At 45.1% G+C, this 23,945-nt stretch overlaps 5 protein-coding genes and 3 non-coding genes across 8 annotated transcripts; 2 read left to right on the top strand and 6 right to left on the bottom strand.

Moving 5' to 3' along the window:
* The first annotated feature begins 495 nt into the window (after positions 1–495).
* Positions 496–4,625, top strand: LOC117842665 (PHD finger protein ALFIN-LIKE 9). The gene is made up of 5 exons (XM_034723162.2): positions 496–752; positions 894–926; positions 2,841–3,069; positions 3,609–3,738; positions 4,096–4,625. The coding sequence occupies exons 1-5, from the start codon at positions 662–664 to the stop codon at positions 4,438–4,440; spliced, it is 828 nt and encodes a 275-aa protein (XP_034579053.1). The 5' UTR covers positions 496–661; the 3' UTR covers positions 4,441–4,625.
* Positions 4,626–5,610: 985 nt separating this feature from the next.
* LOC117846675 (small nucleolar RNA snoR135) lies at positions 5,611–5,757 on the bottom strand. Its single transcript, XR_004638401.1, has one exon. It is a non-coding gene; the product is annotated as a small nucleolar RNA snoR135 (small nucleolar RNA).
* A 179-nt stretch (positions 5,758–5,936) lies between these two features.
* On the bottom strand, positions 5,937–6,078 carry LOC117846671 (small nucleolar RNA snoR135). Its single transcript, XR_004638398.1, has one exon. It is a non-coding gene; the product is annotated as a small nucleolar RNA snoR135 (small nucleolar RNA).
* Positions 6,079–6,238: 160 nt separating this feature from the next.
* Positions 6,239–6,378, bottom strand: LOC117846673 (small nucleolar RNA snoR135). Its single transcript, XR_004638400.1, has one exon. It is a non-coding gene; the product is annotated as a small nucleolar RNA snoR135 (small nucleolar RNA).
* Positions 6,379–6,583: 205 nt separating this feature from the next.
* LOC117842667 (small ribosomal subunit protein uS3x) lies at positions 6,584–8,474 on the bottom strand. The gene is made up of 6 exons (XM_034723166.2): positions 8,315–8,474; positions 8,067–8,214; positions 7,796–7,967; positions 7,211–7,265; positions 6,993–7,124; positions 6,584–6,889 (listed from the first exon to the last, which is right to left on the bottom strand). Exons 1-6 carry the CDS (start codon positions 8,348–8,350, stop codon positions 6,734–6,736), a joined length of 699 nt encoding a protein of 232 aa, XP_034579057.1. The 5' UTR covers positions 8,351–8,474; the 3' UTR covers positions 6,584–6,733.
* Positions 8,475–9,191: 717 nt separating this feature from the next.
* LOC117842668 (probable small nuclear ribonucleoprotein G) lies at positions 9,192–11,630 on the bottom strand. The gene is made up of 4 exons (XM_034723167.2): positions 11,452–11,630; positions 11,328–11,350; positions 9,764–9,885; positions 9,192–9,635 (listed from the first exon to the last, which is right to left on the bottom strand). The coding sequence occupies exons 1-4, from the start codon at positions 11,484–11,486 to the stop codon at positions 9,570–9,572; spliced, it is 246 nt and encodes an 81-aa protein (XP_034579058.1). The 5' UTR covers positions 11,487–11,630; the 3' UTR covers positions 9,192–9,569.
* A 4,121-nt stretch (positions 11,631–15,751) lies between these two features.
* On the bottom strand, positions 15,752–18,528 carry LOC117845005 (uncharacterized). Its single transcript, XM_034725874.2, has 8 exons — positions 18,195–18,528; positions 17,930–18,062; positions 16,942–17,064; positions 16,796–16,849; positions 16,556–16,602; positions 16,238–16,336; positions 16,053–16,104; positions 15,752–15,940 (listed from the first exon to the last, which is right to left on the bottom strand). The coding sequence occupies exons 1-8, from the start codon at positions 18,291–18,293 to the stop codon at positions 15,921–15,923; spliced, it is 627 nt and encodes a 208-aa protein (XP_034581765.1). The 5' UTR covers positions 18,294–18,528; the 3' UTR covers positions 15,752–15,920.
* A 204-nt stretch (positions 18,529–18,732) lies between these two features.
* On the top strand, positions 18,733–23,224 carry LOC117845004 (sucrose-phosphatase 1). Its single transcript, XM_072291625.1, is given in 9 exon segments — positions 18,733–18,955; positions 19,808–19,876; positions 19,972–20,275; positions 20,368–20,465; positions 20,570–20,764; positions 20,856–21,143; positions 21,390–21,576; positions 22,702–22,748; positions 22,838–23,224. Coding segments are annotated over 8 exon segments (1,272 nt in total). The 5' UTR covers positions 18,733–18,955; positions 19,808–19,816; the 3' UTR covers positions 22,931–23,224.
* The last annotated feature ends 721 nt before the right edge of the window (positions 23,225–23,945 follow it).

Below are 23,945 nucleotides of genomic sequence, written 5' to 3' on the forward strand. Positions count from 1 at the left end.
GAGAGGGGTGGCGGATGGGGGGAAGGAGGCGGCGGCGGAGGCGAGATCCAGCCCCTGGAAGGTCCGGCGGCGGCGAGATCCAGCCGGTGGAAGGTCCGGCCGGGAGAGATGGCAGGGGAGAAGGTGCGGCCGGGAGATGGTGCACTGGGAGAGGGGCGGCGGATGGGGGGAAGGGGCCGGCGGCGGAAGGCACGGGCGGCGGCGGATGGCACGGGTGGCGGTGGCGATGGCAAGGGAGGCGGCGCTGCGCCTGGCGTCAGGGGGTGAGAGAGGTGAGGATAGGGTTGGAGCGGTGACTGCTGGCCCCAGCTGGATTCACGGGACGCGCGAGGGAGAACTGGGTCGGAGCGGTCCGTCCATTTTGGAGGAATCCGCTCGACCCGAATCAACTGGGAATATTCCTATCTGGGTCGAACCCGTTCCCCATCGTTTTTCAACCAAATGCGGGATGAAGGGGATCGAACCGATCCAGTTCAACCCGGTAACCAAACACATCCTTAAGTCGCATTCCCACGCCTCGCGTCCGCCTCTCTCTCTCTATCTCTCTCTCTCCTCTTTTAAACCCTCCTCCGCTCGAAGACACCACCCAGAAATACGTCGGAACAAAAACGGCTGCAAATCTTCTCCGGCAGCGCCCGAATCCGGCAATCCGCCGCTCCGAATGGACCCAGGGTACAACCCCCGGACGGTGGAGGAGGTGTTCCGCGACTTCAAGGGCCGCCGCGCCGGGATAATCCGCGCGCTCACCACCGGTAGGCCACAGATTCGTGAACAGATCGATTTCCTTTCCTTCTGGCTGACGATGGGACTTCATGAATGGAGTTTCAGTTCTCTGCCATCTGTGGGGGTTTTCTGATGGTGCCGTGACTTGTTTGAGCTTGTTGTTGCTGCAGATGTGGAGGATTTCTACCAGCAATGCGACCCGGGTGAGTGAATTATTGCTCGTAATTGCGGCGTAGTGCAATTTTGGGCTGCTTTTGCCCCCAGGTTTTGTTTTTCCGTGCTCCTGGTTTTTTTTTTTGGCGTGTACTGCATTTTTCAAGCAGGGATGCTTGTTCTGTCAAAATTCTCGTCAATATTTTTCCGTTTTATACATCTACTAGGTATATGCCTATTTTTTCTCAAAACTATCTGGGTATATGCTTAACTGGATGTCACTGTAGATACACTGGCCTTATATACCTAACTTTGAATCCAAAGAATAAATAACGCAAGTGTGCTGTGTGAAGTTGTGAACCCATGTGAGCAATAGAGTGAGTGTGACCTGATGCCCTTAGAATTTGAAGAATAGGGCCTTAATTGTAGGATCAAATTACAAATGTACCACTGGTTCTGGTTCTGAGGGGAGGGTGGGAGCTGTGGAAGCCAGCAGCATGACCACTTGGCCAGTAATGTACGGTTCAGATTAATCCAACGTCCACTGATTGCTCAGATCTGATGGCTTTTAAGATCTTAAGCTCAGATTAGCATCCTTTACGCTCAATTTTCCACCTTCATGTGTGCTCACATGAATGCCTTCCAAGCTGTGGGAATAAGACGATGCTGGGCTGAAAAGTGCCACATATGTAGGGGTCGCCTGTTTGAGTTTGGGTTGTTGGGTTCAATATCAGTGGGTCCTGCTTGGTAGGTGCAGTGTGATTCTTCTGGCCTAACAATAATTCATGTAGTTCTTTTGACTAGGAGGGGCTGGCTACATGCCTGCAATGATAGGAGCTCTGTCTCCATCTTTCCTGCTTGGTGTATGTAACTGAAGGCTGCTGGCAGTTGAGTTCTGACCCCATGGTGGTTGCTGAACTTGGCTACCGTTTGGTACAGTTTACTGTTGCACATGCCATAGAGGGGAGAGCAGTGGTGCTGGGATCTGCTAGATGATGGTGCAGTTTGATCACAAGATAACCTAATGATGGAGAATAGCTGAAATTCCACTTCCACCTAAATTCAAAATATTGTGTTGCTGCATGGGGCCTCTTTCGGCCTCAGTTTTCCTCTTCTTTGATGACATTATTGCCATATAGTGCATGCCATTGCTTCATATTGATGCCTGCAAGCCGTACAAATGACCTGGTACTGGCATATTATTGAATGTGAGACCAGGGAGAGCATTGTCATGATGGTCCTTGTTCTCAATTGTCATGAAAATTCTCAAATCATTTGTCAGTTCTCAAGCTGCCTTTGTGTTGATTAGATCTATTCTTGCTGAATTGAATTGAATAAAGAGGTGTTTCCCTAATGGCTAATGTCCATGAGTAGGCTACTGGAAGCATGAACATTGAACTTTTTTGTCAGTAATTATAATCTTGTGAACGAATGTCTTTATCCCCTAGAAAATGGTGTCATGGAATAATATCCGGTCGGTAAGCTTGGAGGGAGGGAGGGAATTTCATTGATGAATTGAAACAAAAATAAGAGGGATGAGCTGTAGATAACCGAAATAAGAAATAACACCAAAAAGCCATTGGGCATGTGTAAATGCAAGGGATATCTCGAGTTACTAACAAAAGGCAAAGTCATCACTTCCTTTTCTCCCTTGTTTACATACTAGCTTGATACATTGATTCTTCATGGAGTTAATATGATAATGTTATTTAATATTTAATAGTGTGCTCATAGCTTCTGTAGCTTGCTCTCTGTTAAAGCCTTAGGCGAAATATTATTTCTATTAGCCCATTTTGTTAGAGAGATCAGAGACGATGATCTTGATTTGATGTTTATTCCAATGTGTTTGGAAGGTTACCTGTGGGTTTGCCCTTCTTTCCAGCAAAATGTCTAATGATTATGGTATTGATATTACAGCAGATATGTTTGTCCATCCTGGCATGACCATGTTTTTTGCTCTGCAGAAAAGGAAAACCTGTGCCTGTATGGGTTTCCCAATGAGAATTGGGAAGTAAATTTGCCCGCAGAAGAGGTGCCACCTGAGCTCCCTGAGCCAGCATTGGGCATAAACTTTGCACGAGATGGAATGCTAGAAAAAGATTGGTTGTCGATGATCGCTGTACACAGTGATGCTTGGTTACTTTCAGTTGCATTTTACTTTGGTGCTCGATTCGGTTTTGATAAAAATGACAGGTTACATTCCATTCTATCTTTTTGGAATCTGTACTGCAGTTTCATTATCCTTTTTCACTACTTAGTGTTCCTTTTATCTATGAAATTCCCACTTCATATATAGCTTTCCTACAGACATGTAGCGCTTAACCTGCAAATTATTGGACCCAATTTTGGCAGGTGATAGGTCTGGGAAAACATAGTTTAAATGCTAAATGCTACTTAAAGCGTGGTGAATGTAATAAACCTTGAGAGTGTGTCATCTGTGAAGGGTTTAAACTGGAGCAGATGATGCATGCTAAGGTGAAAGTTTCCTATTGTTTATCAAGAGGAGACAACTGATTTGCCCCTAGGATTATTTAAAAGAAGGAATAGTCAGTACCACTTGTGGTGTGGGTGGGTACTGGGTAGGATGGTATTAAGGAAATACTGAACATAGTTTTATGACTGATGTTAACTGCATATCTTGACCAAAACAATTATGTCTATCATTTTTCGTAGTCCCTACCACTATTTGGTATAATATGCTACACTAACACTTACCTGTTGCTGTTATGCAGGAAGCGACTGTTTGGTATGATTAACGAGCTTCCCACAACTTTTGAAGTTGTTAGTGGGAAGAGTAAAATCAAGGCACCACCGACCAATAATAACCATAGCAATAGCAAATCTAAGCCCAACAATAAAACGGTACTGCTTATTCTCTAGATATGCCCACAACATGCTCTAAACTCGTTCTGTATTTACCTACAAACGCAGAAATGTGGCATCTCTTTATGTCTGTTACAATTCATTTATTCATTATTCCATGTGTCTACTTAATTGGTTAATCCATTTGTTATCTATTTGCTCTTGAGAAGTATTTGTTGTCACTGCTAGTTATGCTTACACTCTTATGTTTGCTCATACTAGCTGTCAGATTTCCACGCTTTGCCCAAATCTAGCTGCTATTTTGCTCATATTAGCAATCAAAATCCACCATGCTCAAAAGTGCATATATTTTTGTTCATAAATACGTGTTTTACCCTCGTCCTCTGAAAATTGCAGAAATCATCGGAGCCTAAGGTGAAGCAGCCAAAGCCACCACAGCCCCAGGTGAAGGCAGAAGACCCTGCCCCTGCAGAGGAAGGCCCAGCTGCCGAGGAGGAAGACGATGGCGGCAGCGGTGCTAGCGAAGGCGAGCACGGGGAGACACTCTGCGGCGCGTGCGGGGAGAGCTATGGCCCCGACGAGTTCTGGATCTGCTGCGACATCTGCGAGAAGTGGTTCCATGGCAAGTGCGTCAAGATCACGGCAGCCAAAGCGGAGCACATCAAGCAGTACAAGTGCCCGTCCTGCACTGGCGGCGGTGGCGGCGGCAACAGCAGCAACAAGCGTGCCCGTCCGTCCTAAAGGGGACGTGGCCGGCGAGCTGGTTAGCAAAGCTGTTGCGGAGATAGTTGCAATGGCTGTGACATGTAATGGTGTAAACTTGTTGTAGTAGTGCGGTTGTGCCCTTGTGGGCTAGGCTGCTGTAACTCTAGCATTCGTGTTTAACTGAAATTGGGGAGGAATTCATTTGATATTTGCTCTGCGCATCGGATAGCCTTTACTGTTCTCTATGTTCTGTGATCCGTGCGGAGGCCTGAAGCTTCGCACGACCCGATGTTCTTTATGGTCCGTGATCCGTGCAAAGACTGCAGCTTCGCACCTTTGCTCACCGGTGTTCTCTATGATCCGTGCATAGAGTCAGAGACCTGCAGCTTTGCTCGACAGGTTTGGCATTCGTTTGGATTATGATATGCCGATTTTATGGCCTCAGTAGGCATCTCCAGTACAGGCGCCTACTCAATCCCAAACATATTGCATACTCCAAAAAATTTTATACAATTATACATACATTAAGTATACTGCACATTGTTCTCAATAATTTGCTGTTCAGCCTAAACATACAAAGAATGCATCTCAGCAATTCTTCTGTTCTGCCAAACCAGCCAGGCATGCGGGACTATTTCTCCGTCTAGTACAAATATGCAATCGAAAAGGAAGCGAAAAACCGGGACGATGCATTCAACCCCATTCAACAACAAATGAAATCAAACACACGCTTTCCAATATAATATATGATAATCAAGAAAGCAATATAACATTTGACCCAAAACCGTATAAGTAGAAAGCTTGTAACGAGATACAAACAATTTGGCAGGGGTATCAGCATACAGAAGCAGCGAAGAAATCAAGAGAATCCACCAGAAGCCTAATGCTGCTCCACTGCAGTATTTACATAATCATTGAAACAAGTACCAATGGGATGTATATGAAGGGCAGCTTAATGCATTCAGTGGTAGTAACACTAAATGCATAAGAAAAGCCAACCTCCATGATTGATTTTGCAGGACCGCTCGGAAACAATGCACAAAATCAGCATGCTGCCGATACAAAAATCCTGCAGCAACCAGAAGCACCAAAAGGGCCTTGATTTCTGAAGGCACATGGACCAGCAATCTACCACCAAAATCACAACTAAGATTTATACATGCATTCCATGAGCAGCATATATATAGACCAAACTTAATAAGGATGAACTATGAGAAAAATGATTGTTGAGTAAACCACAATATCTGGCCTAACTCAACTGCCCATTTTTCTCGAATTGGTCTAGCAGGGAACAAGTTCAAGTGGCAATAACACAATGACAAGTTGTATGCCTATTTAGACATGTCCTGCACATGGTCAAACTACAAATATTGCATAATAAAAGAAACAAAACCACATGCAAGAGATCATTTTCCTTACTCCCTAAAAGAGTGCAAGTACAGCAGTAGAAAACCATTCAAATGCTGTACATACTTTGCAAGGCTAGCAATATCAACATTTAGAGAATGGCACACCAGAGAACAAATGTAGTCACATGAGAGGAAAATGATTGTTGGAGAAAACAGAATAAGCTAAACCCAACTGCCCATTTTCCTTCAGTTAATCTAGCAGGAAACACTTTCGGCAAAAAATGCATAGAAGAAAGCATAAAGCCGATACACACTATCCTGCAGAGCAACAGGCGATACAGAACTAAGAAAACTTGTGCACAGATCAAAAAAACAATGCATGTAAAAGCCATTCTGATAGCTGTATAGTGTGTAAAAACAGAAACATGCGACCAAGCAAAAACAATTTGAAGATCATTACAGAAAAAACGAATATGGTTCTGGGTACATGAGAGGAAAATGATTGTTGGAGAAAGCAGATATGCTTAACCCAACTGCCCACTTTCCTCAGATTGCTATAGCAGGAAACACTTTCGGCAAAAGACGCATCAAAGTAGCGTAAAGCCGATACACACTTTCCTGCAGGCATATAGACTAACAATGAAGACTATGAACGTTGCTAAAGAAATGAATCCATTCAACCACAATCTTATATACAAAAGAATACACTGGAAAATACAAAGAACAAATGACACTAACATAACCTTACTCATAATCACCTAAATTATGTGATGAGTTGCCAACAATATATTTCAGTATATATTCATGCGCCATATAAACCTCCAACAAGATTGAGAAAAGAAGCAGAAATAATATATTCATTGCCATTGTTTGCAACTTTTAAAAGTAAAGCTCTTTTTACTTGTGACAACGTTAATAACGAACATTACATGAACGCAAAAACTGGATCACAACCATTGGTTCACCTAAACTTTTTTACTTCAAGCAACTGGGATTTCTGGTGCAAGGGGCCTCATGAGCTCATCCTCTTCCTTAGGGGGGTGAATTGTAACAAGATCAGGTAAAGGCATGATTGGCCCTTGCTTTCCCTTGGGATCCCAGTCAAGCATAATCTTTACTTTGATACCAAGCACACCCTGAAAGCAAGTCAACTAGAAATAAGCGCCAGAAATGAAACTTACAAAATACCATTATACTATTATATACAGAATTTCATCAAGTAAAAGCATCAAACCTAACCTGTCTCAGGAGAACATGCCTCACAGCTGAGTCAATATATAGGTTGACAGGATGACCAGAAGAAATCATGTACCCATCCTTGAACTTCATGGATTTAGCACGTTGGGCCCTGAGCTTGCCACTAACAATAACCTGGGGAACCCAGAGTGCTTGTCAATATCTATCGAGAATTAACTCTAAATAGAAACTACACCGATTTTGCTTTGCAAGACTCATACCTCACAGCCCTTGGCGCCACTCTCCATGACAAACCTAAGAACACCATAGCAAGCCCTGGCAAACAAACAAAACTTTTAAGTCATGTAAAAAACTAGATACAAAGGGGAACAAAAGGTGCTCAAGAAAACAAACTAGAATAAAAAGAGAAAGCAAACAATATAAAGGCCAATACAAGCAATGTGGCCAACCAGAAACATACAAAAAGCTTATCACCAAAGCTTCTCTTCTCAGACGAGTTCTAGTTGGCACAGGTGATATAGTCATCTTCCGACACAAAGTTGGTACAGAGCAACCTATTTGCTTTATAGATGACTTGACACAGAACAGAACTAAAACCATAATATCCACAGATGCATTAGCTCATAGGTACACATATCCCTCCACCGCTCAAGCAATGGAACAGTAATAAATCCTTCCACTGCTTCTAAAAAGCGTGAAGGGTGATTGTCACTTTCGTCACCTTCGAACACAGGTCTGGCACAGCAATAAGCCGAGCCTGCTGTGAGAGTGACTGCAACAGCATAACATTACAGAAACGCATGTCCCATCAACATAACAGCATTGTATCAAGGTAAGAGCATAACCTTCTGACAGCAAGTCCACCGAGGAGCTTGTAGCGGAGGGACTCGGCCTGGGCGATGGCGCAGAGACCGCGGTTGTTCACCTTCTCCGCGTAGAGCTCGACGCCGCCCTCCGGGAAGTTGAAGCGCTTCTGAACCACAGAAGTCAGTTCCCTGATCCTCCTACCCTTCTCGCCTAAAAGGCATCGAACAACAAACTCAGCAACCAATCCACTGGAAACGCATCAAATTTGCACAGCGGTAATCGGAATGGATGTTGCAGAAGCGCACATACCGAGGACGTTCTGGGTGCGGGTGGCGCGGATTATGATCTCGGTGCGCATGGGGGTGACACGGACCTCGACACCGGAGTAGCCGTCCTCCGCGAGCTCGCGGGTGAGCATCTCGTTAAGCTCGGCGAAGAACACACCATCCGCCACGAACTGCGCGCGAAAGAGCGAGCAAACCAGACATCAGACATCAAATCCATGGCCCAAGGAAGCCGAGCTCGGGATCTAGATGAGGGCGGGTTCGGGGCCGTACCTTCCGCTTCTTGCTGATCGCGTGAGTGGTCGCCATTGGTAGAAGGGATGGAGGAGGGGCCGACGGTGCGGCGGCGGCGGCAGGAGAGCGGGATAAAAACCCTAGATTCGGATGTGGAAGGTGTGTGGAAGGAGAGCAAATATATAGAGGGTAACATGATCGGACGGCTAGGGTTTGTTTGAACCTTTTGTACGTTAGCCCCTGGCTCCCTTCAAATTTCGCTTTAAAGGGACGAGTGAAGACAGTGGCAATTTTTTTTAAAATACTCATTTGATATGTGCATGTGCGAGTAAGGTCATTTTACATCTTTGTTGATTTGTTTGAGATTTTCTATAGTGACTTTCTTCTTGGTACAGAGGGTTCAATTTTTTTTGGATAAAACCATTCCCTCCCGATACAATACATGAGGATTAGAGTGAAAATGAACTAATTTCTCTGCATCTCCAGACGAGTATCCTCTTTTTGAACAAGGGCCAAATGAACATTTAGTCATTTTAGTGTAAAGTTTAGCAAAGGATTAATATTTTCTTCAATCACAGTAAAGAGGGGACACGCTAGACTTTCACAATGGAGTAGAGGTTGAAATATCGGTCTGGCAGTTCATGGACAGCTAACTACTTGGCACTGGCTAGAGTTATCTTGCTAGTTGCTACCAATAATGAGTGTGTTCTTTGAGATACGATGAAGAGAAAAGAAATAAATCGATAAAGTATAGAGAGAAGAAATAAATCCTTTGATGAAGGAGAGGATGGCAACATCAACAAGAAGCTTCAGCTACATAGACACATGGAAATGGAAGCACTGTAACCCCAACATCATCTCCGAAGAGACCAAAGGGAGATCATGCATTCATGCTTGTCTTGTTAAGAGATCCAAGAACATCCAAAGGGAGATAATGCATTCATGCTTCTGAGAAACGAAATTGTTAAGAGATGCAAACATGCCCGATGATTTGACAGCCACATTACTACCTACTACGTATTGGATTTTAAGTTAACTGATAACTCCTGCCCAGAACAGGTACATAACACGTTCGCTACCAAGATAGCACGAATCCCACCAGCATAAGTGCATAACACTCTGGCAGGTTGTGGCGTTGTGCAACTCCAAATCGAAATGCTGGCTGAACTATACAAAGGTGCTTAAGCTTGCACATGAATAAGTGTCAGGAACTCAGGATACAACGTGCCCAATGGCATACACCAGTTTTGAATTGACACTACCAGCTTATTAGCTACTAAACCAGGCTGACGATTCACTGAGCAGCCTTGGCAACCGGCTCGAGGGCTTCAATCATGACAACACTGTTCCCCCTGATAACCTGCAGAATATATTTGTTGTCAGAAATATATCATACCATCCGAATAAATCGACACAAGTATTTTCATACTGATGGGTTTGTGCGGAGAGTATATTCGATAAGGTGCGAAAAGGAAGACAATTACTAACCACCATCCCGATGTCGTTCTTGTCGTTTCCGTTGACCTCCACTGTGTTGTCCACGACCAGATTCATGAACTGATCAAATCCACGAAGGGTGCCAATGACAACACGGTTTGCATTCAGCTTGACTGGACAAAATTGAAGATAGCTAGTCAGTGAATATCTCATGGAGGCAGAGGGGCGAAAAAACACTATATCAGCAGTGCAACATTGTAACAGAGGGAAGGAAAATACACTATCATGCACAAAATAGATAAGCAGCAACCCAACAAAATCGGATAAAATTATACAAGAAGTTCAAACATAAGGAGGAACCAAGACTTCTTCTATCATCCATAATTCCATATTTTTAGGTACCTTAGTCTAAACATGCAAAGCATGAGAAAATTACGCTGCAGCTTTATCAGGCACCACGTCCATGATTAATACAAGATTTACTCTAGATGACAATACTATTAGCAGTCACGATCCAGCAGTCAATACTTTCATAGGCGCACAACTAGTGCAATAGTAAGACCACAAAGATCAATTAGCTCCAAAAGATTTCACATGACAAAACAAAAGGCGGAACAAATGCAAATATGGATCTTAAAGCTTCGCTCATGTTCAGGTCAGACAAGTTCCAAGGGACCAAAACTGGTTCATTACTTTCTCAAGCATAATACTTGGCCTTAAGGCTAGGGAGTACAGCTGTTTGACCTCCTCAAAGAGTCACTGAGTTAAGAAGTACGGTTATCCAATCATCAAGCTGCTCTATAAGAGTAACTATGACAGAAGGAGCTTCACTTGGAACTAAATCCATAGCCTTTCAAATAAGTTCATTTAGAGCAGCCTAATAAACGAAGAAGCGAGAGATAAATGAAAATAAGAGCCTACTTATAGAAGGCAAGAAAACAACGGCAAATAAAAACAGGCCTAATGGCAACAAGGTGCAAAGATCATAAGAGACTACACATGATACAAAGTGCACATGTACCTGTATATGTAAGGCAGCAGATGTTACACACTTAGTCTATGAAGCAGAAAAAACAGTAAATGCCCTATCAGAGTAACTATGACAAAGAAGCATCATTTGGACAATAACTCCATAGCTTTACTAAAGATATCATCATTTAGGGCATTCGCATAAAAACATTTTTTCTTCAAAGCGGAACAATGGAACATACAGTTATACATGGACATTCAATAGATACCGCTGTATTAAAAAAATCAGAAAAGCTGAAGGAACTCAAGCAAGCTATCACAGGTCAACTCTAGCGGAACTCAATTGCGCTAAGACAGAAACTAGAGACAAATTGAAGACAGACAGTGAAGACCATTACAAATCAACAACAATATTCTATATTTCTCTGAACCCAAACAATCCCATATACTACCAGTTAGGAGAGACAGACGGAGGCAACCAAATAATTACAGAACCCTTCTCACAGCCTAGATTATCACCCAAACTTCAGCTTTTTAACACGCAGCGAAGATAATGTAATACCCGCGCATACTAATCGCAGGAGCTAGAGTTACTATCTGTGCACAACCAAGTAGGCTAAAAGCTGAAGGATCTGCAAGTACTTACTTTGGAGCTTCTTGTCCATGTACCTGCAATTCACCGACACACAAAAAAAAGGCGGATTAAAATCCAATCAAAACAGAGGAACAGCAACAGAACAAATCGAGCTCGAGAAGGGCGAGATTATTACTTCTTCAGATCCGGAGGCTGCCCCGACCGGCTCATGGCGACTCCCTAACGAAGGATCTACTACAAGCTTCTCCGACCAACCAAACCCTAAGCCTTGCGAAGACAGAGAAAGGGGTAGCCGCCGCCGCCGCCTCGAGAACCCAGAACCCTAAATAATCCCCGGGCCGTCGACCGTGGTCTACTGCAATGCCAAAGCTTATTTCCGACACTGGCATGCGGGGCCCCGTGTATAAGGTTTGGACATGAAAAGTACCAAAGAGCAGGGATGTTTGTACAAAACTCACCATATCGGCCCGGCCCGGTCCGGCCCAGCTCACGCGTGCGAACTACGAGCTCCCAGCAAACTGCAGCTAAAATGAACACAAGAAACGGTCGCGGTGCTATCTTCTTTTGGTGCTTAAATCAGCAAACTGGATGGTCCAGGGCTCAAGGGACATCTTGACTCGATATCACTTCCACATTCTATCATACACCTATCACTTCCAGGGACACAACTTGACTCGATATCAGCAAAATAAAGATTCCAAATTCCGAATTGTTATTATATTCTGACCTTTTATAAATAAAATTTCTTTTTTTTAAAACGTAAAGGGGCAGGAGCATTGCCATATCATATAAGGAGAGAGATGAGTGAACCGTTTACATAAATAAAATTATACGATGAAATACAAAAAATCCACGTAAAGTTTCTGGATCTCAAATATATTACAAGTCCATTCCAACATGATGTTGTCATACAGAATCATCTGGATGATATTTTCATGTGCGGCATCATCATTATAGTAATGTGTGAGCTCTGAGCCTCTGACATGTAAGGCGGCCTAACCTACATTACTAACCAATCAGGGAATTAAACTAGTAACTAGAGACACGCATGATGACCTATCAGCGTAGGAATATTAGAATATGCCTTCTGAAAATCCCATTGTGCTTCATTCTAGAATGGACTATCGTCTTTGAACAAGATTGGTTTTATTTGCACAGATATATTGTGATCTGTCCATTGCTCCACTAACATCAGAACATCGAAACAGCTCATATTTCTCTATTTCAACCTTTTAAATGGAAGGTCAATCATGCTTATATTCTGATTGTATGAGATTTGTTTTGAGATCAAGGCAATTAATTCCAAGTTGAGCAAATACCTTCAAATTTGTCTTGATATTACAAGGTCCAGTTATCCAATTACCTGCAAACTGCAATCATAAGAGCTTTCTTGGGACTGTTCCCCATGCCGGGAAACATCTACTTGCTGTCCCCTGTACATGCTGCAGGGAGCTGACCCATATCGACATAATATGACTACCATTTCGCACCATCTTGGTATCGGTTGGTTAACATGTATCAGCGCCAATATTTTCTTTGCTTGTGCATTATTCGCCGTTTTTTGAAAAGCCACATCAGACAGTCTGTTAGGTTCAGTGGTTTCTGCTGACGGCAATCTGGTTCGGGAGCGAACGTTATTTTGGGATTGGGAAAATGCATCGATACCAAGGAAACTAGTAGAATTTTCCGGGGGAGTGTACTGAAACATCATTCTGAAAAGGACGTTGGGTTGGCTTGTACCAGGTCAGGTTTCACCTGTCCGTTGCCCTGGTTTACCGTCGCTAGCTGCTTGATCATTGTCTTGTTTGCAGCTCTGGTTTTCTTCTGTGGTTACAGTTTGTTTGTTCTAACCTAGGCCTCAAGCTAACTCCCTTACTTGATTAAGCATGATGCTTTTTGCACGATCGGATCCGGGGCCGGATCTGCATGGGGCGGCAACCGGCGTGTTCGTGGCCCGTGCTGGCGCGGCGGCGGGATGATGGCCGGCTTGGGCGCGGTGCTGCGAATGGCAACGGTGACAGCGGGATGACGGCCGCCCTAGGCGCGGTGCTGCGGACGGCGGCGGCGACACCGGATGACGGCCGCACCGGGCACGGTGCTGCGGACGGCGGTGGCGCCCTTGGGCGGCGGTGGTCGGAGGCAGCGTGGTGGGGCATGGCGTGTGCGGTGGCAAGGGCGCGCCGAACTGGCGGCGGGCACGTGCGTGAAGGGTTGAGCAGCGCGGCTCGCAGAGGCCGGCCCCGGGCGCGGAGATGAGGTAGCACCGCGCAGGGGAAGGAGTGAACCGGCCAGCGGTGGCGGACGGAGGGTGGCCGGTCCGACGCGTGGCGGCGCGATGGCGGCCAAGTGGGGCGAGCGACTGGCCGAGACATGGCGGTGGCGTGGTGCCGCAGCCGGGGTGGCTGTGCAAGGTGTGCCAGCGATGCCATGGAGGCGCAGCAAGGACACCTGGCGCAGGAGCGTGCTGGCAGCACCGAGGTGGGGCTGCGGGCGTCGTCGGGCCACCTCTCCTCACTTTGAGGAGTTGCGGAGGCGGCGACGGGAGAGAAAGGCGGCTGAGCTCTGCTGGGGGCTCGCGTGGCGTGGAGGAGGCTGCGAGGTGTGGGGGTCCAGTGTGTGGCGTGGAGACGCGGTGGTGAGCAAGCGGAGGTGGAGGCACAGCGACGTGGTGCGTGGATGTGCGAGCCGTGAGCGTGCAGTGAGGGTTGGGATGCTCTGGGCGAAAGCCCTCGCCGGCGTTTGCTTGCGAATATGACGGCGGCTCCCTAGGGCGTCGTTCTTCCCGCTGGGGCCGTCATGTCTTAGCTACAACCCTGCTGCATGGGGTACTCTAGGTGAAAACCCTGTCTAGACCCTAGACGAGCGACGACGGCGCCATTGGCGTCGTGCCCTCCTTGGAGGCGTTGTCTCTAGAGACCCATCTCGGTTCGTGACATTGCTGGTCCATTGGTCATGGGCGGCCGCAGCTGGTGGCATCATTCTTCCTTGGAGGCGCCATTAGCATTGTGCCCTCCTTGGAGGCGTTATCTCTAGAGACCCATCTCGGTTCGTGACATTGCTGGTCCATTGGTCATGGGCGGCCGCAGCTGGTGGCAGCATTCCCGCCGCGTGGAAAGCTGGACGGGTGTTGCCAAGGCCATATGGAGGCGATCGCGGATATGGTGGCGGTTAGGGTTGTCGCATGGTTGTCGGCTTGGCTGCTAACAGCGGATCGCGGCGGCTGGCGTTGCTTGGCAATGGTCAGAGCGGCGTGGGACTACGTCGGAAGACGGCGACAACGGCATCGTGGGACAAGTAGGCTTGCAGCGGACCGCGGTGGGTTGATCAGCTTGGCTGGACTACCCGGTGCGGTAAATCGTCGAAAGGTGGCGCAAGCGACTTCTCTGGTTTGTTGACTTGCCGGCGGAGGTTTTTGTGTGGGTGAATGAACGAAGCGAAGTCGACCTACGGCGGTGACTTGGTTGATCGATGGAGATCTGGTGGAGTGGGGCAGCATTGCTCACCACTCTAACGGTGATAAAATAAATGGATCCGTGACGTGGAGTACCGTGACGGGCGAGGCAAGGCTCCCGCATGTGGTGTTTCTTCAAGGCGACGAGAGCAAGGGGGAGTCCAACGACGGATGGGGTGAGGCTCCCGCGCGTTGTGTTATTGTGATGGCGACTACAAGGCAGCCTGCGAGAGGTTAAGATTCGGTGGTATCACTCCGTCAGATGGCGCGTGGTGTTGCAGCGGCACTACGGCGGAGGGTCCCGCATGGCGGTGGGCTTCTCGGGGCAGCGTAGTCTGCTTCTATCGGTTCCATGCCGACACAGGACCACACCTGGAGGTTTCGGCAAATATATGAGCGTGAATATTGGTGAGTGCCGCCGTGGTAAGTGGAGTGAGGAGGTCACGTTGACGTCCCAATTCAACCGGTCAGGTGTGACGTTCTTAAGTTGAGTGGTGACCCGTGTTAATGTCCAATCCAACTGGACAAGTCTTTTTATTTTCCTTTTCTTTTCTTTTTCCTACCTATGGCCTTCCAGAACTGTAGTCTTGCATTTTCTACTATATCAATGAAACACGCACTACTATCTTGTGCATCGTTAAAAAGTGTATTTTCTACTATATGAGTCCTTAGAAAGTGTATTTTCTACTATATCAATGAAACAATGAAACACGTACTATCTTGTGCGTCGTTAGAAAGTCTGTTCTAACTTCTCTATGAGAAAAACCCTCTGCCCATTTGCTCGTAACCTCTAACATATTGGAAAGATTTATAGACAAGGTACTTCAGCGCAATGCGCAGAGGCTGCTGCCTGCTGCTGTGCAATGGTGATCGAGCACGCTCAGACCTGAAGCAACGGTGGATCAAATTCTACAATCTGACATCACAAGTTGCCAAATTATATTCTTTGAGGTAGACAAAAACCTGGAACTACACTCCATTGCACCAGTCACTGGTTGCAGAGAGGCAGAGTGCAACAGAAAGGTTAGGCAACTGCGTATTTCACTATTCTGATAGTCCAGAGTTTCTGACAAAGCATGTGACCATTTTGACAAGAAAGACCAGAACAAAGCTAGTCACTACTCCCAACAAATTTTCTGGATGAGTTACAAATGAAAAGAAAAGAAAAAAAAGCAAAACCTGGCCATCCGTACTTAATCATAGTAGTCTTCATCTGTTTACACAAAACAATTGCTTCATTAGAATCTTTAGAAATGGACAGGATTTTGATTCAGAAAAAGAATCAGTCAGCAGTCATTCGAATAGAAGTTCAAATGGAAACTTACGTGCTTCTTCCGCTTGGTTCCAATCATCGTCGTCGTCGTCAAACTCAATATTCTACAGGTTGAAGTTCAAGGTATGAGGTATCAAAGTGATATAAAAAGGAATTATGCATATTTCTGAAGCCACAAACCAAGATCCCCTGTTCTACCTAACAGAAACCCCAGCAAAACAATTCAGCGGTACTCACCTGATTGTAGTCATCATCTGAATTTTCTTCCTCCTCTTGTGCTTCTTCTTCTTCTTGTTCATCCTCCTCATCACCTTCCTTTTCCACCTTGCTTCCATCCTTCAAATCACCAAGACGATGAAGGAATAAAAAAATAGTAGAAAAAACAAAGCTACATGCTTCTCTTGTTGGCAAAAGCTTTGCTACTATGATGAATTGAAACAGAGCTCAAACTTTAAACCAGTCATAATAAGAACAAATTTAAACATACTCACTAAATGAACATTATATACAAGGCTAAACGAGACTATGAAAAAAGGACGATGGTGATGTCCTTACCTTGTGCTTCTCTTCTAGCTTCTCAAACACTTCAAATGCATTTTCATCTGTCAAACACAAAGGTAGGATCCAAGTAAAAAGTTGAGGTATAGCTGAGTAATATCTAGCAGTAGCAAGTGTTCCCTTCAGTTATTTGTGCTACCCAACAGGAAATAGAGTCGTGAAAATCAGATTGCTCAAGTACTATTTCATGAAGAAATAAAAAGGATATTATCCTTTAGTTCTTGAAAGTTTTCAAACCTGAATCTTTATCCCACCGGAGTTTCTTGTTGCTTACTTGTCCTCTTCTAGACCCTGAAAGAAGCAGAATACCATGGTTGCTATGAAACATAGAGCCAGCAATAAATTTCACTGTACAGAACTATGTTCAAGAGAGTCAACATTACCTTGTACCAGTTCAGCAGGGAAATTTGAAGAACTTAGTTTGAGATATGATGCAAGAGCTTCACGTTTGGCTTGTGTCTTGCGTTTCCTATCAGAAAATCTTTCAATCTGTTTGTCTTCATTCTCTAATAACATATCAAACATAAGATAATTAAACTAAAAAATTAACAAAATAAAGCCAGAAAAAGGCCAAAGTAGAATGGAAAATAAAGTAATACCTAAAGATGATAGAGTGAGCAACAGAACAAGGTAAAATACACTAGTAATGAAAAACCAAATGATGCTTTAAGACGCTGAATTGTGAGTTTGCAAAATTGGTCCTACAAGTCTCTCAATTCTCTACATATCAATATCATAATCCAAAGAGCGGCAGCTAGTACAAGAAGACAACAAATTCAGCAATGCAGATGACAAATTTGCCACACGCCGAAACAGTATACAAGAAAAGTTCAAGTGCCTAAATGTCCAGTAAAAGGCAGGACTAGTTTGTGTAAAGACAATAATGAAGGTTGAGGATCCAGATTTTGCAGTCAACCAAAGTAGAACAAGGGAAATAAAATACCAAAATAGAAGGGCACTCAGTAATATAGGTGCTCATTTTTCATAAACTAGGAAAAGTACAAAACAACCTTCCATCATTTCCTCAAACGAAATATAAAGCAACTCCACCATTTCCACCAAATACCGAATCAACTAATCTACTAACTTCTTTTTTTTTGAGAATTGTTGCCTACGGTAAATAGATAGACCAAGTTTGACAGCTGCAGGACGATTCATGTGAGGCTTCAACCCAATTCTTCAACCAACTACTTGAAAGAAACATAAATTGCAGCCTCTAAATACTTTACAGGAATGATTGTCTACCTAACAGGTTTAGAGCAAGCAAGCAGCAAAGCCATATATCAGGGTACAAGGAGCAATACCATTACAAAGAATCAGTAGATGTAATAAGTATAAAAAGGTTAGCCATGAGAAGTTCAGCCATAGTACTTTTCTTGAGAGCATCCTCCTCTAGGTGGTAGCAGGAAGTCCTCCAGAACTCCTCGAGCTTCAATGTGGACACTATCAGCGCCTTCTCCTCCTTGCTCGCCTTACGGCACGTCATCTCCGGCAGGGTGATGTCCTGCTCATACGCCGTAATCAGCCAGCCAGACGAGTCACCGCAAGAAAAAGGCAATTTGGAAGCAGCACATCAATTCTACACCATGAAACGAAAGGAGCGGGCAGAGGGTGAGGGGGTGGAGCGGAGACTGACCGGGAAATCCTCGTGCGGCACGTGCTTGGCCGCGTGGTCGAACCCGCCGAACCCTCCCCCTCTCCCGCGGCCCCCTCTTCCACGGCCTCGGAACGACATCGGGAGGGAACGCCGCGAGGTAGCAGATGGTGGCCGAAGGGGGCGGTGGCGGGGAGCGTGCGGCGCGAGGGGAGAGGGTGGCGTCGGCGGTGAAAGCGTGGGCCTACCGGCCCGCTGTTTCGGGAGTCGAAGGAACCGGGCGGCGCGCCGATGCTGCTGCCGAGATTTAGCGGCGAGTTCGGGAGAGGGGAGGGGTTATTTAGGGATGCGTGCGGGTTCGGCGCGCGGCGAGGAGCGCGGCGCAGCGTCGGCGGCCGGCAAAAACGGCGGTAGCCGGTAGGGCAGTGTATCGTGGGCCGGGGGACGGTTCTGACGGAGTGGGCCGGGGGACAGTTCTGACGGGTGGGCCGAGGCACTTCCAAGGGCCCGTTTAGTAAACGGCGACGGCCCAGCTTCATCGATTCTGAGCGGGATGGACGACGTGTGGCACTGGCCGCATCTCCCTCGCCACCCTCCATGTCCCAAACCGCAAACCCAGAAACTGATCGGAAAGGGATCGCCGGCCGGATCGCAACAATTCTCCGCCACCGCCACAGCCACAGCCACAGCCACACAGCCGCGCCTTCTTCTCCGTCCGGGCTCAGCCGCTCTCTCTTCCTCTCTTCCTCCGGTTCATGCTCATCCAGCTTTGGTGGGGGTAGTGGCAGACGGCCGGCGACGAGGTGGGTCCTCCTCCCTCTCTCGGATCGAGGCATGGTGGTGGTTGGGGTTATCGATTAGCGTTTCGGGTTCGGGGTTGTCGGGGGAGGGCTCCATTGCTGGCGGGCTTAGAGGAGCGTCTGGCAGGAGAGGCGGTAGCGGATCGATGGTGGCGAGGCGAGGCGGCGTGGGCGCCGCCGGCCGGGCGGCGGATGACAATTGGCGGGGTGGAGGGCGGCTTGTGGGGTGGCGCCGACGGCGGCGCCATTGCCGGCGGCCAGGTGCGGCGGTGGAGGCCAGCGGTGGCAGGGGCAGTACGGGAGTCCGGGTTCAGCCGGACTGTGCATGCCGTCGCCCCAAATCTTGCATGTTCATTTTACTTTTTGATTAATTGGATGCCTCGAGCCCATGGATTTGAATAATGCTGTTTTAGGAGCAGCCGATTCTCACCTCGCCTGTCATGCCTTTGCTGCACCACTAGATAACATTGCTTTTATTATCTATTTCTCTTATTGTGACATCTAGTTTTTCGGATAAGAAATATTCTTGTAAAATTGGGCCCCAAGGGCTCTGTATTTTACTGCCTCATAAGTATGCTCTCTTTAGTAAATTCCTGGATGAAGTTGGGCGTAATGTTTACAAGTCTCTCAAGGAAATTTGCGTCATGCAGCTTAACATTCAGTAATGGTGTTATCACTTATTTCCGCATGCCCTCTAGGAACACCTTCAATTTCTAATTTGACAATTTGTGAAGTTATCAGTTAACAATGTTGCAATGACGCAGAAGGCATAAATGGAATTATCACTTACTATCTCTTAAGCAAAATCATGACCTGAAAGCTTACCTCTCAAGTTCAGAACCATCTTCTTTGCAGGTTACTAAAATGGATAAGCTCAATGGTTCTGCACGTCTTATGATTGTTTCAGACCTTGACCATACAATGGTATGTATGACTTTCAGCTCATATGCTTGATTCGACTTGAGCTATCTGTATGTATGGTTGATGTTGATTCTTTTGGGACGGGCTAAAACTTGCAGGTTGATCACCATGATGAGGAAAATTTGTCCTTGCTTAGGTTTGGTGCCCTATGGGAGTCCATTTACTGTCAGGATTCTCTTCTTGTCTTTTCAACTGGACGATCGCCTACTCTGTACAAGGAATTGAGGAAAGAGAAACCTATGCTGACCCCGGACATCACTATCATGTCTGTGGGCACTGAGATAACATATGGTGAGGCAATGGTTCCTGATGATGGCTGGGAAGAATATCTGAATAATAAGTGGGACAGAAATATTGTTGTACAGGAAACTGCAAGCTTTTCTGAACTGAAGCTTCAGGCATGTTCTGCTGCATGCATTATTGCTGTCTTTATCTCTATTCTTTTGGTTGTGAACTAATAATGCATTATTGTACATTTGCATGGATACAGCCAGAGACAGAACAGCGTCCACACAAGGTCAGCTTTTTTGTTGACAAGAAGAGTGCCCAGGAAGTTATAAAATCTCTTGCAGAGAAATTGGAGAAACGTGGGGTGAGGCACTGTGCATCATGTCACTGTGTTTCGGTTTTGGCACATCTCTTTTGTATATGCTCTGAGTCCACATTATGATTGATTGCTTTATTTCTTGTAAACAGCTAGATGTGAAAATAATATACAGTGGTGGCCAGGACCTTGATATATTACCTCAAGGGGCTGGAAAGGGCCAGGCACTTGCATATTTGCTTAAGAAGCTAAGTTCATGCGGAAAGCCACCAAACAATACTCTTGTTTGTGGTGACTCTGGTAATGATGCAGAATTATTCAGCATCCCTGATGTGCATGGTGTCATGGTCAGTATACAATATATTGCATGATGTGTATAACAAAGTTCATGCCTGAATGAATAAGTTTACTGCAACTTCAAAATTTTCAAATGTTTAGGTCAACAATGCCCAAGAGGAACTACTTCAGTGGTACACAGAAAATGCGAAGGATAACCCTAAGATAATTCATGCAAGTGAGAGATGTGCAGCTGGTATTATACAAGCTATTGGGCACTTCAAGCTAGGACCTAACGTTTCTCCTAGAGATGTGGACTTCCCTTATGTGAAGGAGGCCTCCTTCAAACCTACAGACGCTGTAGTGAAGTTCTATGTTCTCTATGAGAAGTGGCGCAGGGCTGAGGTTCCAAAGTCTGACTCAGTTATACAGTACTTCAAAAATATCACTGTAAGTACATAGCTTCTCTGTTTGATTTTCTTGTACTAAGTCTAGCTCTCTCCTCATACTCATAGTGGCATGTGTATGATTTAGCTTATGTATGTTAAAGCGTGATTCTTCACCTTGCATGCATATTATTCTTAAAACTTTCCATAACTTCCATAACAAACTAACAGAGAATGCACATGGTAATGCCTTATTACTGTTTCATTAATCTTATAAAATTATTTCCTTCTTATTTATTCTTCATGTTAGCATGCAAATGGGGTTATCATCCATCCTGCTGGGCTCGAGTGCTCTCTCCATGCATCCATAGATGCATTCGGATCATGCTATGGTGACAAACAAGGGAAAAAGTACCGAGCATGGGTGGACAGACTTTTTATCACACAGACTGGTTCAGATAGCTGGATGGTGAGATTTGACTTGTGGGAATCAGAAGGTGAGTCTTGAATATTAACAGAACAACCAAATGAGCTTCTTGTGCCATTGAATACAGTCTGTTCAAGGTGTAATCGTGTTACGCAACTTTCATCTCTGCTCAGTCATTGTTTTTCTTTGTGACTTGTAGATTGCGTTGCTTATATTCATGACCATTTCACAAGAGAATCTCTTTACTCAATATGTACAGTTTTGAATGCCAAATTGTTTATGAAAATGATTAACATATTCATGTAGAACTTTGCGACAATACATACATTGTTATACCCTTCCGGTTTTCATTTGTAGTCATATCCTTATGTGTTTTATAAATACTAGCTAGCTCATCGAGATGGAGAATTAAAACACAAAGTGCACACTGCTGTATGACTTCGACTCTGCAGGAAGAAGATATAGTTCATGGGGTTTTTTCATATCTAATAGCAAAATAAATCCTTACTGGATAGGCAAACACAAATATTGGTATTAGCTGATGGAGACATTTAAAGATTCAGGAAATCCTTTTCATGTACTCCGAACATGGAAGCATTCATTAGTCATATCCTTGTATCTTTTGCAAATGTTAAATATTTCATACAATTAGTGAAAGTACAAGAGGAAACCTCAGTATATTTGTTTACATGATGGTTTGTATTATTGGGATATGGTGGATAACATGTTATACATTATCGCAGTTAGAATACTGAAGAGGGCATTGTATTTGAATGTAGTGTAGCCATGGATGGTTGGTATAAAATGCATGTGGTAGAGAAATGATGATACTGTGTTTGGTACCTTTAAATTCCTCTCTAGTTTATATAAAGAGAATCTCCACTTAATAGTTTGGGTTATTATGACGTCTAGATTAATTATTAATATGCCACATGATCTATGGTCTTGGTTCATGTGCTTGCTCAGCTTTGTGATGTATGTATCAGTAACTAGTTACTAGAAGTGTGCCTTATTCTCCAATTCTGTACAATGTAGGACATAACATGATGTGTGGGAAAACACATGTAGGACATATACTTTCAACTGTTTGTTTCCTAGATGTTTTCATTTATCTATAATTTAAAAGCTTTCTACAGCATTCATTTCATTCGCTTTTTTGGCAACTGATTTTGACCTTAATCTTTCATACTTTCAGGCGATGTGCGTGTGTGCTCTTTGTCAAGTCTTGCCTTGAGTCTAAAGGTATGCCAGCTTTTGCTTTGCTACAATACCCACGCTTACATTTTGCAACATATATGAAGCTCATACGACTATAATATTTCTTGTGCCAGACTGAATCCCCCGAGGGCCTTGTGGTAACACACATCCACAAGACATGGCTCAACGGATACTCTACAGGGGTTGAGCAGGCGTCTAAGCTTTAGACCGATTTACCACCTCTCCGGGCAGTCCAATAGACTTTTCTTCAGGATAGAATAATATACCTATCCGAGAAAATTCTTCGTTTCCTGTTTATAATGTTAACTTCTTCCCGAAACCGTACTGGAGGTTGTCCAGGGAGAGGATTTGTTGCCTACTTTTTTGGTACGGAGTATGTAAGATAAATGCTCCATCTCATGACTTTCATGAGAAGTTGGAAGTGATTCATCTTTGGCGCGCACACACACACACACACTAATTTCGATGCATAATGAGTGCTATTTTAGTGATCTGCATTACACCCAAGATCTCATGCAATTACATTAGTACATTGTTATCACTGTTGATACTAGTGTTCTCGATGCTCCGTTGCCAACAAGGAAGAACCTTGCTCAGATAGTCAGATGTGCTAGCCAGCCTGGAAAATCGAAGCTGCTGCTACCTTGCAGCTGTAGCCTGTTGCCTGCAGCCCTGCATGAAGACGGCGGTTGCAGACAAAAAGACGGGCGGCGGTAGTAGGGAGAAGTAGCGGGGGCTCTTATCCATCTCCTACGAAAAAAAAAATTGAACCAACATTTATTCGAAAAAAGTTGAGGCAACATTTCTTTAGAAAAAATTGAGCCAACATTTTTTAGAAAAAGTTTTGTCCAACATTTTTGGGAAAAAAGTTGCACCAACATTTTTTCAAAAAATATTGAATCCAACCTTCTTCTTCGACTCTGGCGGCGACCGGCGAAGCTCGTGCGGCGGGTGGTGGCGGCGGCAGGGGAGGAAGGGGAGGGTGCTGGCTGCGGGACCCATGTCGGGAGGGTATAGGGGAGGGAGGGAAGGAAGTTAGGGTTTAAGTTTGATGTAGATCTGATGGATCTCATTACTTACACGAATCTCAAATACTGCCTTCCGAAAGATGAATAGATTTTCCGACAAGTAGCCATTTTGACGGAGTGGGCCGAGGCACTTTCAAGAGCCCGTTTGGAAATCGTCAAATCTATCTGATTGGACCCAATCTTTTTTTTTAAA

This window comes from Setaria viridis, chromosome 2, assembly GCF_005286985.2.
Source record: "Setaria viridis chromosome 2, Setaria_viridis_v4.0, whole genome shotgun sequence".
Classification (NCBI taxonomy): domain Eukaryota; kingdom Viridiplantae; phylum Streptophyta; class Magnoliopsida; order Poales; family Poaceae; genus Setaria; species Setaria viridis.

Excerpts from the sequence above, each read along its gene's own strand:
- LOC117842665 (XM_034723162.2), top strand. The coding sequence starts at position 662 with ATGGACCCAGGGTACAACCCCCGGACGGTGGAGGAGGTGTTCCGCGAC. Across the intron at positions 3,070-3,608 it reads GGTTTTGATAAAAATGACAG|GAAGCGACTGTTTGGTATGA; the intron begins GTTACATTCCAT and ends GCTGTTATGCAG. Across the intron at positions 3,739-4,095 it reads CTAAGCCCAACAATAAAACG|AAATCATCGGAGCCTAAGGT; the intron begins GTACTGCTTATT and ends TGAAAATTGCAG.
- LOC117842667 (XM_034723166.2), bottom strand. The coding sequence starts at position 8,350 with ATGGCGACCACTCACGCGATCAGCAAGAAGCGGAAG. Across the intron at positions 7,266-7,795 it reads GGTGGACTTGCTGTCAGAAG|GGCTTGCTATGGTGTTCTTA; the intron begins GTTATGCTCTTA and ends TTTGTTTGCCAG. Across the intron at positions 6,890-6,992 it reads GGCATGTTCTCCTGAGACAG|GGTGTGCTTGGTATCAAAGT; the intron begins GTTAGGTTTGAT and ends ACTTGCTTTCAG.
- LOC117842668 (XM_034723167.2), bottom strand. The coding sequence starts at position 11,486 with ATGAGCCGGTCGGGGCAGCCTCCGGATCTGAAGAA. Across the intron at positions 11,351-11,451 it reads CAGCCTCCGGATCTGAAGAA|GTACATGGACAAGAAGCTCC; the intron begins GTAATAATCTCG and ends GGTGAATTGCAG. Across the intron at positions 9,636-9,763 it reads AGAACGACATCGGGATGGTG|GTTATCAGGGGGAACAGTGT; the intron begins GTTAGTAATTGT and ends TATATTCTGCAG.
- LOC117845005 (XM_034725874.2), bottom strand. The coding sequence starts at position 18,293 with ATGTCGTTCCGAGGCCGTGGAAGAGGGGGCCGCGGGAGAGGGGGAGGG. Across the intron at positions 16,603-16,795 it reads CCGGTGGGATAAAGATTCAG|ATGAAAATGCATTTGAAGTG; the intron begins GTTTGAAAACTT and ends TGTGTTTGACAG. Across the intron at positions 15,941-16,052 it reads GAACCAAGCGGAAGAAGCAC|ATGAAGACTACTATGATTAA; the intron begins GTAAGTTTCCAT and ends TTGTGTAAACAG.